This window comes from Salmo trutta, unplaced genomic scaffold, assembly GCF_901001165.1.
Source record: "Salmo trutta unplaced genomic scaffold, fSalTru1.1, whole genome shotgun sequence".
NCBI classification, from domain to species: domain Eukaryota; kingdom Metazoa; phylum Chordata; class Actinopteri; order Salmoniformes; family Salmonidae; genus Salmo; species Salmo trutta.
In genome coordinates, this window is record NW_021822543.1 from 411,100 (window position 1) to 426,800 (window position 15,701).

General features: G+C 43.9%; 1 protein-coding gene and 1 long non-coding RNA gene across 12 annotated transcripts in view; both read left to right on the forward strand.

Annotated features, from left to right (window-relative positions):
- The window catches only part of tdrd3 (tudor domain containing 3), a 44,155-nt gene extending 36,736 nt beyond the window's left edge, over positions 1-7,419 (forward strand). For 3 of the 11 annotated variants that reach the window (XR_003873819.1, XR_003873822.1, XR_003873823.1), the window contains 6 exons: positions 441-1,103; positions 1,140-1,287; positions 1,759-2,245; positions 3,902-4,027; positions 4,104-4,358; positions 4,486-4,576. Coding sequence is in view for 6 of the 11 variants with exons in the window: in XM_029744105.1 (XP_029599965.1) it covers positions 441-1,103; positions 1,140-1,287; positions 1,759-2,245; positions 3,902-4,027; positions 4,483-4,596 (1,538 nt within the window). In the remaining 5 variants the exon portion in view is untranslated. Of the gene's footprint in view, positions 1-440; positions 1,104-1,139; positions 1,288-1,758; positions 2,246-2,548; positions 2,931-3,901; positions 4,028-4,103; positions 4,359-4,482; positions 4,626-6,985 lie in introns of those variants that run through there. The other 8 variants (XM_029744105.1, XM_029744111.1, XM_029744106.1 and 5 more) reach the window with 6 other exon arrangements.
- Positions 3,068-3,333, forward strand: LOC115182580 (uncharacterized). Its single transcript, XR_003873827.1, has 2 exons — positions 3,068-3,107; positions 3,260-3,333. It is a non-coding gene; the product is annotated as an uncharacterized LOC115182580 (long non-coding RNA).
- Positions 7,420-15,701: the final 8,282 nt, after the last annotated feature.

The following is a 15,701-nucleotide window of genomic DNA, read 5'->3' on the forward strand; positions in this document are numbered from 1 at the left end:
GAACCGGGCGCTGGGCCGATCAGTATAGGCAGGTCAGCCACCAGACAGACAGAACCGTGCACTGGGCCGATCAGTATAGGCAGGTCAGCCACCAGACAGACAGTCAGAACCGTGCACTGGGTCTATCTATCAGTATAGGCAGGTCAGCCACCAGACAGACAGAACCGGGCACTGGGCCGATCAGTATAGGCAGGTCAGCCACCAGACAGACAGAACCGGGCACTGGGTCTATCTATCAGTATAGGCAGGTCAGCCACCAGACAGACAGAACCGGGCACTGGGTCTATCTATCAGTATAGGCAGGTCAGCCACCAGACAGACCTAGTGCACGGTTCTGACTGTCTATCTATTGGCAAACAAAAACAACATTTTGTTGAAATGTTTAAACGTTTGACACCCTGTGTGTGTGTGAAATCTTTTTCTCTGGGTTTCTCCTCCAGAGCCAAAGAGCCAGTCCTCTCAGAGGCATCATGATGGTAAGATGACGTTCCCCCCGAACCACCAGTCCCAGGACAGGTACCCCCAACGCAGCGACAGCCGCAACGACAGGTCAGACAGTAGGAATGACTGGTCCAGGAACGACAGATCACGGAAGGAGAGAAACGAGAGGAACGATAGATCAGACTTCAGGAACGATAGGAACGACAGACCACCTCGCTTCCAGAGGGATAGTGACAAGGACTTCCCTAAACCTGGCCACGACCCCTCCATCACCACATCCACCCCTTCCTCAGCTCCAGTCTCAGCTCCAGCAGGGGGCCAGCAGGGCCAGGAGAGAGCCCAGGACAGAGGCCAGGAAAGGGGCCAGACACAGGAGAAGGCCCCTCCTGGTGGTGGAGGAGGGTCCGAGAGGTGGAGAGAGGCCCAGAATGAGAGACAAGCAGCCAGGGAGGCCAGAGGACAGGCATCAGTGTTCTGCCCTGCTACGTACCCCGCCCCTGGCCAGCGGAACAGAGAACCCAGAGAAGGAACCCAGGGGGATCCTTCTGGTTCTGGAACCTTCCAGCAGGGAATCAGAGTAGGTTCTAGTTTTGGTTCCGGAGGGTTCCAGAACCAAAGTCGGAGAGAGCAGCACTCGGTACCTGATCTGTCGTTTAATAAGAGAGGAGGAGGAGGAGGAGGAGGAGGAGGAGGAGGAGGAGGAGGAGGAGGAGGAGGAGGGATGAAGCAGAACAACGGGCCTGCACCAGCTGCCTCTAAACCGGTCCAGCACCAGACAGAGTCCAGTTCTAACTGTGTATCAGAACCTAAAGGGGTCCAGAGATCTGACAGCAGAGCAGACAACAGGTATGGATACTGGATTAGACTTGATTATGAATGGTGTCTCGTCAAATCAAATCAAGTGTTATTGGTCACATACACATGGTTACCAGGTGTTAATGTGAGTGTAGTGAAATGCTTGTGCTTCTAGTTCTGACAGTGCAGTAATATCTAACAAGTAATCTAACAATTCCACAACAACTACCTTAATACACACAAATCTAAGTAAAGGATTGGAACAAGAATATATAAATATATGGATGAGCGATGGCTGGACGGCATAGACAAGATGCAGTAGTATAGTATAGTATACAGTATAAACATATGAGATGAGTAATGTAAGATATATAAACATTATATAAAGTGGCATTGTTTGAATGGATATTTGATTACAATGTGCGAGGTTTGACTGTTATCTCATGTGTCTGCAATGGTTTTCATTCTTGTACGGTGATGTGTGCATTCTGGGATGTACAGTAAAGTTGTGTTGTGTTGTAGAGCTGAGCCCAACAGCAGAAGGAGAGGAGGGGGGAAGTCCCACAGGGAAAGGCCTAACTCTGACAACTCTGACCGTTACCGGGACAACGGACCGTCGTGGGCGGGGCAAGAGGAGGACTGTAGCGCCGGGACGCAGGACTGGGGCGTGTCCCGTGGGGAGTCTCGTCCAGTGAAAGGCCAAGTGGGCGGCGGCCCAGGCTCGGGTCCACACCTCCAAAACGGTGACTCGTCGACGGAACACCGGACAGGGCCAATCAAACAACAGAACTACTCCTCTGGTCCCGCCCCCAGGGAGAGGGAGGAGCCACACAACAGGAACAGCACTAACCCCGCCCATAACAACTCCAACACCGCCCCTAAGAAGAGGTCAGGGCAGGTCAAAGGGCAGAGGTCAGACCAGGGGCAGGTTGGGTCCATGGAGCCTCAAGGCCTGGGGAACTTGAAACCAGGAGACCAGGTTCTAGCGCTCTACTGGGAAGACAACAAGGTACAATTATATTAACACTGGACTCATGGTTAGATAGATGGAAGGATGACAATTATATTAACACTGGACTCATGGTTAGATAGATGGAAGGATGACAATTATATTAACACTGGACTCATGGTTAGATAGATGGAAGGATGACAATTATATTAACACTGGACTCATGGTTAGATAGATGGAAGGATGACAATTATATTAACACTGGACTCATGGTTAGATAGATGGAAGGATGACAATTATATTAACACTGGACTCATGGTTAGATAGATGGAAGGATGGCAATCACCTCACCTCTGTGTGTAGTTCTACAGGTCCAGGATAGATGCTGTGTATAATAACACCTCTGTGTGTAGTTCTACAGGTCCAGGATAGATGCTGTGTATAATAACACCTCTGTGTGTAGTTCTACAGGTCCAGGATAGATGCTGTGTATAATAACACCTCTGTGTGTAGTTCTACAGGTCCAGGATAGATGCTGTGTATAATAACACCTCTGTGTGTAGTTCTACAGGTCCAGGATAGATGCTGTGTATAATAACACCTCTGTGTGTAGTTCTACAGGTCCAGGATAGATGCTGTGTATAATAACACCTCTGTGTGTAGTTCTACAGCTCCAGGATAGATGCTGTGTATAATAACACCTCTGTGTGTAGTTCTACAGGTCCAGGATAGATGCTGTGTATAATAACACCTCTGTGTGTAGTTCTACAGGTCCAGGATAGATGCTGTGTATAATAACACCTCTGTGTGTAGTTCTACAGGTCCAGGATAGATGGCTGTGTATAATAACCCTCTGTGTGTAGGTCTAGCAGGTCCAGGATAGACGCTGTGTATAATAACACCTCTGTGTGTAGTTCTACAGGTCCAGGATAGATGCTGTGTTATAATAACACCTCTGTGTGTAGTTCTACAGGTCCAGGATAGATGCTGTGTATAATAACACCTCTGTGTGTAGTTCTACAGGTCCAGGATAGATGCGTGGTATAATAACACCTTCTGTGTGTAGTTCTACAGGTCCAGGATAGATGCTGTGTATAATAACACCTCTGTGTGTAGTTCTACAGGTCCAGGATAGATGCTGTGTATAATAACACCTCTGTGTGTAGTTTCTACAGGTCCAGGATAGATGCTGTGTATAATAACACCTCTGTGTGTAGTTCTACAGGTCCAGGATAGATGCTGTGTATAATAACACCTCTGTGTGTAGTTCTACAGTCCAGGATAGATGCTGTGTATAATAACACCTCTGTGTGTAGTTCTACAGGTCCAGGATAGATGCTGTGTATAATAACACCTCTGTGTGTAGTTCTACAGGTCCAGGATAGATGCTGTGTATAATAACCCCTCTGTGTGTAGTTCTACAGGTCCAGGATAGATGCTGTGTATAATAACACCTCTGTGTGTAGTTCTACAGGTCCAGGATAGATGCTGTGTATAACAACACCTCTGTGTGTAGTTCTACAGGTCCAGGATAGATGCTGTGTATAATAACACCTCTGTGTGTAGTTCTACAGGTCCAGGATAGATGCTGTGTATAATAACACCTCTGTGTGTAGTTCTACAGGTCCAGGATAGATGCTGTGTATAATAACACCTCTGTGTGTAGTTCTACAGGTCCAGGATAGATGCTGTGTATAATAACACCTCTGTGTGTAGTTCTACAGGTCCAGGATAGACGCTGTACATCCCTCTGGTCTCACAGCGGTCGTGGTCTTTACTGAGTATGGAAACTGTGAGGAGGTCCTTCTACACAACATCAGACCTGTCAACAAGGACTTCTGGGTAAGTATCTATGGACTACAGTTGCTCTGTCTCAACTCACCTTTCCGTGATTCCTCACGTCCTCTCTCCTCTCCAGCTTCTCAACCGTATTGGAGGAGAATGTCCAAGGTCCCTCCCCCCAACCCCTAGACCGTCTCCTCTAATGTGTTTTAGAGAAGGAGGAGAGGAGAGAGGATGTAAGGAAACAAGGAAAGACTCATTGAGAAATGAGCCTAAAGAAAGTCCTTGTTTCCGTCTGAGATCACGCTACGTGTTCAGTTGTGAATAACACCGACTTATACGACCAGGAAGACCTCGATCAGCTGGTTCTAATATCATCTCAGAAACCAGGGTCTGTGTTCACAGTGTCTTGAGCCAGAGGGCAGATCTAGGATCAGGTCCTGCCTGTGAAAATAGAATCTTATTGAGTACGATGTTAAAAGGCCAAACTGATGGTAGATCTGTATGTGTGGTAGCAGAAGGAAGAGGAGGGGTTAGAGTACCGGCGCGGGGGAGACGGGCAGCCTCGGACCACCACGAGGACGCGGCCCACGGTCCAGTATTACCAGCCGCCCAGGGCCAGGGACTGACTGACTGATCACATCATGACTGAGTTACGGTACGGACACAACACCTGTACTACACCACATGACTGAGTTACGGTACGGACACAACACCTGTACTACACCACATGACTGAGTTACGGTACGGACACAACACCTGTACTACACCACATGACTGAGTTACGGTACGGACACAACACCTGTACTACACCACATGACTGAGTTACGGTACGGACAGGTTACACCTGTACTACACCACATGACTGAGTTACGGTACGGACACAACACCTGTACTACACCACATGACTGAGTTACGGTACGGGCAGGTTACACCTGTACTACACCACATGACTGAGTTACGGTACGGACACAACACCTGTACTACACCACATGACTGAGTTACGGTACAGACACAACACCTGTACTACACCACATGACTGAGTTACGGTACGGACACAACACCTGTACTACACCACATGACTGAGTTACGGTACGGACACAACACCTGTACTACACCACATGACTGAGTTACGGTACAGACACAACACCTGTACTACACCACATGACTGAGGTTACGGTACGGACACAACACCTGTACTACACCACATGACTGAGTTACGGTACGGACACACACCTGTACTACACCACATGACTGAGTTACGGTACGGACACAACACCTGTACTACACCACATGACTGAGTTACGGTACGGACAGGTTACACCTGTACTACACCACATGACTGAGTTACGGTACGGACACAACACCTGTACTACACCACATGACTGAGTTACGGTACGGACACAACACCTGTACTACACTACATGACTGAGTTACGGTACGGACACAACACCTGTACTACACCACATGACTGAGTTACGGTACGGGCAGGTTACACCTGTACTACACCACATGACGGAGTTACGGAGTACGGACACAACACCTGTACTACACCACATGACTGAGTTACGGTACGGACACAACACCTGTACTACACTACATGACTGAGTTACGGTACGGACACAACACCTGTACTACACCACATGACTGAGTTACGGTACGGACACAACACCTGTACTACACCACATGACTGAGTTACGGTACGGACACAACACCTGTACTACACCACATGACTGAGTTACGGTACGGACAGGTTACACCTGTACTACACCACATGACTGAGTTACGGTACGGACACAACACCTGTACTACACCACATGACTGAGTTACGGTACGGACACAACACCTGTACTACACCACATGACTGAGTTACGGTACGGACAGGTTACACCTGTACTACACCACATGACTGAGTTACGGTACGGACACAACACCTGTACTACACCACATGACTGAGTTACGGTACGGACAGGTTACACCTGGACCCCTGGCCAGGTAAACACTATAGCAGGTTAGTCCCAAATGGCCCTCTATTCCCTCGATAGTGCGCTTCTGTTGACCAGATTGCTACGGGTTAGTCCTACGGGCCCTGGTCTAAAGTAGTGTACTGTATAGGAAATGTAGTGCCATTTTGGACACATACCATTTTCTGAGAACCAACACGCTGACCGTTCATACTAGATCCCTCCCTCCCTCCCTCCCTCCCTCCCTCCCTCCCTCCCTCCCTCCCTCCCCACAGTTAGTCAGTCCCTCCCTCCCTCCCTCCCTCCCTCCCTCCCTCCCTCCCCACAGTTAGTCAGTCCCTCCCTCCCTCCCTCCCTCCCCACAGTTAGTCAGTCCCTCCCTCCCTCCCCACAGTTAGTCAGTCCCTCCCTCCCTCCCTCCCTCCCTCCCTCCCTCCCTCCCTCCCTCCCTCCCCACAGTTAGTCAGTCCCTCCCTCCCTCCCTCCCTCCCCACAGTTAGTCAGTCCCTCCCTCCCTCCCCACAGTTAGTCAGTCCCTCCCTCCCTCCCTCCCTCCCTCCCTCCCCACAGTTAGTCAGTCCCTCCCTCCCCACAGTTATCAGTCCCTCCCTCCCCTCCCTCCCTCCCTCCCTCCCTCCCTCCCTCCCTCCCCACAGTTAGTCAGTCCCTCCCTCCCCACAGTTAGTCAGTCCCTCCCTCCCTCCCTCCCTCCCTCCCTCCCTCCCTCCCTCCCTCCCCACAGTTAGTCAGTCCCTCCCTCCCCACAGTTAGTCAGTCCCTCCCTCCCTCCCTCCCTCCACACTGTTAGTCGGTAGCTTTCCCGAGGGCCTTATCGTCAAGTAAACAGCCCCAGGGAGCAAACAGCAGCCGTTACCGTGGTTACCAGCGCTCCGTGACGATAATATGAAAGGTAGGTTTGTGTGTTTATTGACAGAGAGATGGTAACTCCCCAAGGCTGAATGATCTTGGACAAAGCAGTGTGAACTGAACACAGGGGTTGATGGTGGTTTTGACAAGGTGAACTGACTCTCTGTCTGTTTCCTTTTCCCCTCAGACGGAGTCCGCGAAGGATCCCAGAGGTCCACGCATCTGACCTCAAAAAACACATCTTTCTTCACTCGGGTTGCAAAATTCCAGCAAGTTTCCCAGAATTCCTGGTTGGAGGATTCCACGTCCTTATTGTTCCCTCCTGATCCCATCAAAATCTTTCAACTGTGGATTTCAGAAAAAAACGGACTTTTGGGAAAGTTAGTGGGATTTTGCAGTCCTTCTCTCCTCTTCACCAAATACACGATGACAACTCTTCCTCTGTGTTCACTTGGGTCTCCATATCAACAAGTGTGAAACATTCAGGAAAAGGGCTTGTTGCTCAAAGATGCTGACAACAAGGACTCTAGTTAACAAACTTTGTAAAGCGCACAGCCACTGTACATGGGGAAGATTTGTAAAATAGTTTATTGTTAGACTAATAAAAATGCTGCTCCTGTATTTCTCAGGTTTTTATTTGTCTGATTTGAAATCTCTTTTCCTATGAACACTCTCATGTTGCACCATGTTGCTCTCTGTCAGCTCAGTCTGTTACTACAGTCCATGTGTTCCTCTCTGTCAGCTCAGTCTGTTACTACAGTCCATGTGTTCCTCTCTGACAGCTCAGTCTGTTACTACAGTCCATGTGTTCCTCTCTGTCAGCTCAGTCTGTTACTACAGTCCATGTGTTCCTCTCTGACAGCTCAGTCTGTTACTACAGTCCATGTGTTCCTCTCTGTCAGCTCAGTCTGTTACTACAGTCCATGTGTTCCTCTCTGACAGCTCAGTCTGTTACTACAGTCCATGTGTTCCTCTCTGTCAGCTCAGTCTGTTACTACAGTCCATGTGTTCCTCTCTGACAGCTCAGTCTGTTACTACAGTCCATGTGTTCCTCTCTGACAGCTCAGTCTGTTACTACAGTCCATGTGTTCCTCTCTGACAGCTCAGTCTGTTACTACAGTCCATGTGTTCCTCTCTGACAGCTCAGTCTGTTACTACAGTCCATGTGTTCCTCTCTGACAGCTCAGTCTGTTACTACAGTCCATGTGTTCCTCTCTGACAGCTCAGTCTGTTACTACAGTCCATGTGTTCCTCTCTGACAGCTCAGTCTGTTACTACAGTCCATGTGTTCCTCTCTGACAGCTCAGTCTGTTACTACAGTCCATGTGTTCCTCTCTGTCAGCTCAGTCTGTTACTACAGTCCATGTGTTCCTCTCTGACAGCTCAGTCTGTTACTACAGTCCATGTGTTCCTCTCTGACAGCTCAGTCTGTTACTACAGTCCATGTGTTCCTCTCGTCTCTCAGGCAGCTCAAGCTCATTTGTAGCGTTCAGCGAAGCGGCTCAGAAGGGTAAGACGATCCGTCCTCCTGTAATAGAGACCGCTGGAGGAGAGATGTGGTTTTGCAGATTACGAAGGGAGCGAGAGCCGCAGCTCTTCAGCCATGATTGGACACAGAGCTATTTATATGGGACCCGCCGTGGACACGACTCCTCGTGCGTTTTAATGATTTTGTGCGTCCCAAATGTTACCGTATGCCTTGTAAAGTACACTGTTGATCTGAGTCCATATGAATAGGGTGCTATTTGGGATACATCCATTTGAAACAATCTCCTCAGAGGAGGAGGTTAAGGTTTGAGAGGTCCACTGGACAGAGGAGGTTAAGGTTTGAGAGGTCCACTGGACAGAGGAGGTTAAGGTTTGAGAGGTCCACTGGACAGACGAGGTTAAGGTTTGAGAGGTCCACTGGACAGAGGAGGTTAAGGTTTGAGAGGTCCACTGGACAGAGGAGGTTAAGGTTTGAGAGGTCCACTGGACAGAGGAGGTTAAGGTTTGAGAGGTCCACTGGACAGAGGAGGTTAAGGTTTGAGAGGTCCACTGGACAGAGGAGGTTAAGGTTTGAGAGGTCCACTGGACAGAGGAGGTTAAGGTTTGAGAGGTCACCCACAGATCCACTGGACAGAGGAGGTTAAGGTTTGAGAGGTCACCCACAGATCCACTGGACAGACGAGGTGAAAGTTTGAGAGGTCACCTGTTATTCTATATTCCCCAGCTTGATGCAGCTCCATCAGAGCATAGATGAATAATAGATAGGCAGTAATATGGAAACCTATCTAGCAGGATGGATAGATGGATGGATGGATGCATAGATAGATGGACAGACAGACAGACAGACAGACAGACAGACAGACAGACAGACAGACAGACAGACACAGACAGACAGACAGACAGACAGACAGACAGACAGACAGACAGACAGACAGACAGACAGACAGACAGACAGACAGACAGACAGACAGACAGACAGACAGACAGACAGATAGTGCTGAAAGTGGAGTGGCGCTGACAGAAGATCCACTGTTACAGATGAGCTGTTTAAAAGGAAGAAGGCTTGCTTGGTTGGAGACGGTAGTGAGTTGGGAGGAATTGATTCCTCTTGTCATTGAATGCAGGGCCCTAGTTGCCTACTCTACTAACTCGTTAATAGAACTTCGGCAGGGAGCAGTTGTGTTGTCAAATACAATAGTGAACACTAGCCTTGATTGAATTTAATACTATGACTCATAGAATTAGAATACTAGAATGGATATGAAAGGTTCTATGACTCATAGAATTAGGAATTAGAATACTAGAATGGATATGAAAGGTACTATGTGTCATAGAATTAGAATACTAGAATGGATATGAAAGGTATTATGACTCATAAAATTAGAATACTAGAATGGATATGAAAGGTATTATGACTCACAGAATTAGAATACTAGAATGGATATGAAAGGTACTATGACTCATAGAATTAGAATACTAGAATGGATATGAAAGGGTACTATTGTCATAGAATTAGAAATCTAGAATGGATTGAAAGGTATTGACTCATAGAATTAGAATACTAGAATGGATATGAAAGGTATTATGACTCATAGAATTAGAATACTAGAATGGATATGAAAGGTACTATGACTCGAGAATTAGAATACTAGAATGGATATGAAGGTACTATGTGTCATAGAATTAGAATACTAGAATGGATCTGAAAGGTAATTGGGATATGAAAGGTTCTATGACTCATAGAATTAGGAATTAGAATACTAGAATGGATATGAAAGGTACTATGAGTCATAGAATTAGAATACTAGAATGGATATGAAAGGTATTATGACTCATAGAATTAGAATACTAGAATGGATATGAAAGGTACTATGACTCATAGAATTAGAATACTAGAATGGATATGAAAGGTACTATGACTCATAGAATTAGAATACTAGAATGGATATGAAAGGTACTATGACTCATAGAATTAGAATACTAGAATGGATATGAAAGGTACTATGACTCATAGAATTAGGAATTAGAATATTAGAATGGATATGAAAGGTACTATGACTCATAGAATTAGAATACTAGAATGGATATGAAAGGTATTATGACTCATAGAATTAGAATACTAGAATGGATATGAAAGGTACTATGAGTCATAGAAATCGAATACTAGAATGGATATGAAAGGTACTATGAGTCATAGAATTAGAATACTAGAATGGATATGAAAGGTACTATGACTCATAGAATTAGAATACTAGAATGGATATGAAAGGTACTATGAGTCATAGAATTAGAATACTAGAATGGATATGAAAGGTGTTATGACTCATAGAATTAGAATACTAGAATGGATATGAAAGGTACTATGTGTCATAGAATTAGAATACTAGAATGGATATGAAAGGTACTATGACTCATAGAATTAGAATACTAGAATGGATATGAAAGGTACTATGTGTCATAGAATTAGAATACTAGAATGGATATGAAAGGTACTATGTGTCATAGAATTAGAATACTAGAATGGATATGAAAGGTACTATGAGTCATAGAATTAGAATACTAGAATGGATATGAAAGGTACTATGAGTCATAGAATTAGAATAGTAGAATGGATATGAAAGGTACTATGACTCATAGAATTAGAATACTAGAATGGATATGAAAGGTACTATGTGTCATAGAATTAGAATACTAGAATGGATATGAAAGGTACTATGAGTCATAGAATTAGAATACTAGAATGGATATGAAAGGTACTATGAGTCATAGAATTAGAATAGTAGAATGGATATGAAAGGTACTATGACTCATAGAATTAGAATACTAGAATGGATATGAAAGGTACTATGAGTCATAGAATTAGAATACTAGAATGGATATGAAAGGTACTATGAGTCATAGAATTAGAATAGTAGAATGGATATGAAAGGTACTATGAGTCATAGAATTAGAATAGTAGAATGGATATGAAAGGTACTATGACTCATAGAATTAGAATACTAGAATGGATATGAAAGGTACTATGACTCATAGAATTAGAATACTAGAATGGATATGAAAGGTACTATGAGTCATAGAATTAGAATACTAGAATGGATATGAAAGGTACTATGACTCATAGAATTAGAATACTAGAATGGATATGAAAGGTACTATGAGTCATAGAATTAGAATAGTAGAATGGATATGAAAGGTACTATGACTCATAGAATTAGAATACTAGAATGGATATGAAAGGTACTATGACTCATAGAATTAGAATACTAGAATGGATATGAAAGGTACTATGAGTCATAGAATTAGAATACTAGAATGGATATGAAAGGTACTATGACAGAATAAAAGGTCAGGGAGGTGGTCAACCATGATCAGCCAGTGTGAATAAGTCATGGCACACTGGCTGACCAGTTTTTTTAAATGTAGATGTTCCAAAGATGCACATCAGTGGCTTGTATGAGGCCTGGAAATGCTAAACGTGTTTGTTTATTAACGGTCGATTCCTGTTCATTCGGTAAGTATTCAGACCCCTTCCCTTTTCCACATTTTGTCACCACAGTTGACAGTGCATGTCAGAGCAAAAACCAAGCCATTTAGGTCGAAGGAATTGTCCGTAGAGCTCCGAGACAGGATTGTGTCTGGATTTCTGTAGCATTGAAGGTCCCCAAGAACACAGTGGCCTCCATCATTCTTAAATGGAAGAAGTTTGGAACCACCAAGACTCTTCCTAGAGCTGGCTGCCGGGCCAAACAGAGCAATCAGGGGAGAAGGGCCTTGGTCATGGAGGTGACCAAGAACCCAATGGTCACTCTGACAGAGCTCGAGAGTTCCTCTGTGGAGATGGGAGAACCTTCCAGAAGGACAACCATCTCTGCAGTATTCCACTAATCAGGCCTTTATTGTAGAGTGGCCAGACAGAAGCCACTCCTCAGTAAAAGGCACATGATAGCCCGCTTGGAGTTTGCCAAAAGGCACCTAAAGGACTCTCACACAATGAGAAACAAGATTCTCTGGTCTGATGAAACCAAGATTAAACTCTTCTGCCTGAATGCCAACCGTCACATTTGGAGGAAACCTGGTACCATTAATACAGTGAAGTATGGGGATGGCAGCATCCTGCTGTGGGGATGTTTTTCAGTGGCAGGGACAGGGAGACTAGTCAGGATCGAGTGAAAGATGAACGGAGCAAAGTACAGAGGGATCCTTGATGAAAACCTGCTCCACTGCGCTCAGGACCTCAGAATAGGGCGAAGGTTTACCTTCAAACAGGACAACGACCCTCAGGACACAGCCAAGACAATGCACGAGTGGCTTCGGGAGAAGTCTCTGAATGTCCTTGAGTGGCCCAGCCAAAGCCCGGACTTGAACCCGATCGAACATCTCTGGAGAGACCTGAAAATAGCTGTGCAGCGACGCTCCAGATCCAACCTGACAGAGTTTGAGAGGATCTGCAGAGAAGAATGCTCACAGCGTTCCAGAAGGACAACAATCTCTGCAGCATTCCACTTATCAGGCCTTTATGGTAGAATGGTAGATGTTTCTTTTATGTTCCTACATCAGTTAAAGACAGGAAATGCATCTCCTTTGCCTGGTTCTGCCATTCAATTCAATTAGACTGGTTTGGATTTCTCCCTCAACACAACGGCTGTAGTTTTCATACCATTCTGGAACTGAGGGTTTATGACATAGTCCCTCCAGTAATTCTATAGGATCTCTATGGGGAGAATAACATCCGTATGGAATCAACCTGGAACCCCAGATTTGACGTTTTAGAACAGCTGATTCTAGAGACCATTGTCTTTAGGTGTGTATGTGACACAGTTTAAACTCAAATGGGATGTTTGACTAACAAATCCTCTTGTCCAGCTAACAGGTAAATACATGAAGGTTTTCTGTAAACAAGTGGTTTATCAGAGTCTTTTTCACAGATGCTCAGGTGTCAAAAGACTTAATAGCCAGTAAATAAAGTGATAAACACTGTCACAGTAGAAGGTAAATAAAGTGATAAACACTGTCACAGTAGCCAGTAAATAAACTGATAAACACCGTCACAGTAGAAGGTAAATAAACTGATAAACACCGTCACAGTAGAAGGTAAATAAACTGATAAACACCGTCACAGTAGAAGGTAAATAAACTGATAAACACCGTCACAGTAGAAGGTAAATAAACTGATAAACACTGTCACAGTAGAAGGTAAATAAACTGATAAACACTGTCACAGTAGAAGGTAAATAAACTGATAAACACTGTCACAGTAGAAGGTAAATAAACTGATAAACACCGTCACAGTAGAAGGTAAATAAACTGATAAACACTGTCACAGTAGAAGGTAAATAAAGTGATAAACACCGTCACAGTAGAAGGTAAATAAACTGATAGACACTGTCACAGTAGAAGGTAAATAAACTGATAAACACTGTCACATTAGAAGGTAAATGAACTGATAAACACCGTCACAGTAGAAGGTAAATAAACTGATAAACACTGTCACAGTAGAAGGTAAATAAAGTGATAAACACCGTCACAGTAGAAGGTAAATAAACTGATAAACACTGTCACAGTAGAAGGTAAATAAACTGATAAACACTGTCACAGTAGAAGGTAAATAAACTGATAAACACCGTCACAGTAGAAGTAAATAAACTGATAAACACTGTCACAGTAGAAGGTAAATAAACTGATAAACACTGTCACAGTAGAAGGTAAATAAACTGATAAACACTGTCACAGTAGAAGGTAAATAAACTGATAAACACGTCATAGTAGAAGGTAAATAAACTGATAAACACTGTCACAGTAGAAGGTAAATAAACTGATAAACACCGTCACAGTAGAAGGTAAATAAACTGATAAAACACCGTCACAGTAGAAGGTAAATAAACTGATAACACCGTCACAGTAAGAAGGTAAATAAACTGATAAACACTGTCACAGAAGAAGGTAAATAAACTGATAAACACTGTCACAGTTAGAAGGTAATAAACTGATAAACACTGTCACAGTAGAAGGTAAATAAACTGTAGAAACACCGTCACAGTAGAAGGTAAATAAACTGATAAACACTGTCACAGTAGAAGGTAAATAAACTGATAAACACCGTCACAGTAGAAGGTAATAAACTGATAAACACCGGCACAGTAGAAGGTAAATAACTGATAACACTGTCACAGTAGAAGGTAAATAAACTGATAAACACCGTCACAGTAAAGGTAAATAAACTGATAAACACGGTCACAGTAGAAGGTAAATAAACTGATAAACACCTGTCACAGTAGAGAGGTAAATAAACTGATAAACACTGTCACAGTAGAAGGTAATAAAGTGATAAACACCGTCACAGTAGAAGGTAAATAAACTGATAGACACTGTCACAGTAGAAGGTAAATAACTGATAAACACTGTCACAGTAGAAGGTAATGAAACTGATAACACCGTCACAGTAGAAGGTAAATAAACTGATAAACACTGTCACAGTAGAAGGTAAATAAACTGATAAACACCGTCACAGTAGAAGGTAAATAAACTGATAAACACTGTCACAGTAGAAGGTAAATAAACTGATAAACACTGTCACAGTAGAAGGTAAATAAACCTGATAACACCGTCACAGTAGAAGGTAAATAAACTGATAAACACCGTCACAGTAGAAGGTAAATAAACTGATAAACACCTGTCACAGTAGAAGTAAATAAACGGATAAACACTGTCACAGTAGAAGGTAAATAAACTGATAAACACTCATAGTAGAAGGTAAATAACCTGATAAACACTGTCACAGTAGAAGGTAAATAAACTGATAAACACCTGTCACAGTAGAAGGTAAATAAACTGATAAACACCGTCCACAGTAGAAGGTAAATACACTGATAAACACCGTCACAGTAGAAGTAAATAAACTGATAAACACCGTCACAGTAGAAGGTAATAAAACTGATAAACACTGTCACAGTAGAAGGTAAATAAACTAGATAAACACCGTCACAGTAGAAGGTAAATAAACTGATAAACACTGTCACAGTAGAAGGTAAATAAACTGATAAACACTGTCACAGTAGAAGGTAAATAAACTGATAAACACCGTCACAGTAGCGAGTAAATAAACTGATAAACACTGTCACAGTAGAAGGTAAATAAACTGATAAACACTGTCGCAGTAGAAGGTAAATAAACTGATAAACACATCATTTACTCTGGATGAGAAGCAGGAACCAGTATGTTCCCAGGGTCAGATGGGATTTCATTTACTCTGGATGAGAAGCAGGAACCAGTATGTTCCCAGGGTCAGATGGGATTTCATTTACTCTGCATGAGAAGCAGGATCCAGTATGTTCCCAGGGTCAGATGGGATTTCATTTACTCCGGATGAGAAGCAGGAACCAGTATGTTCCCAGGGTCAGATGGGATTTCATTTACTC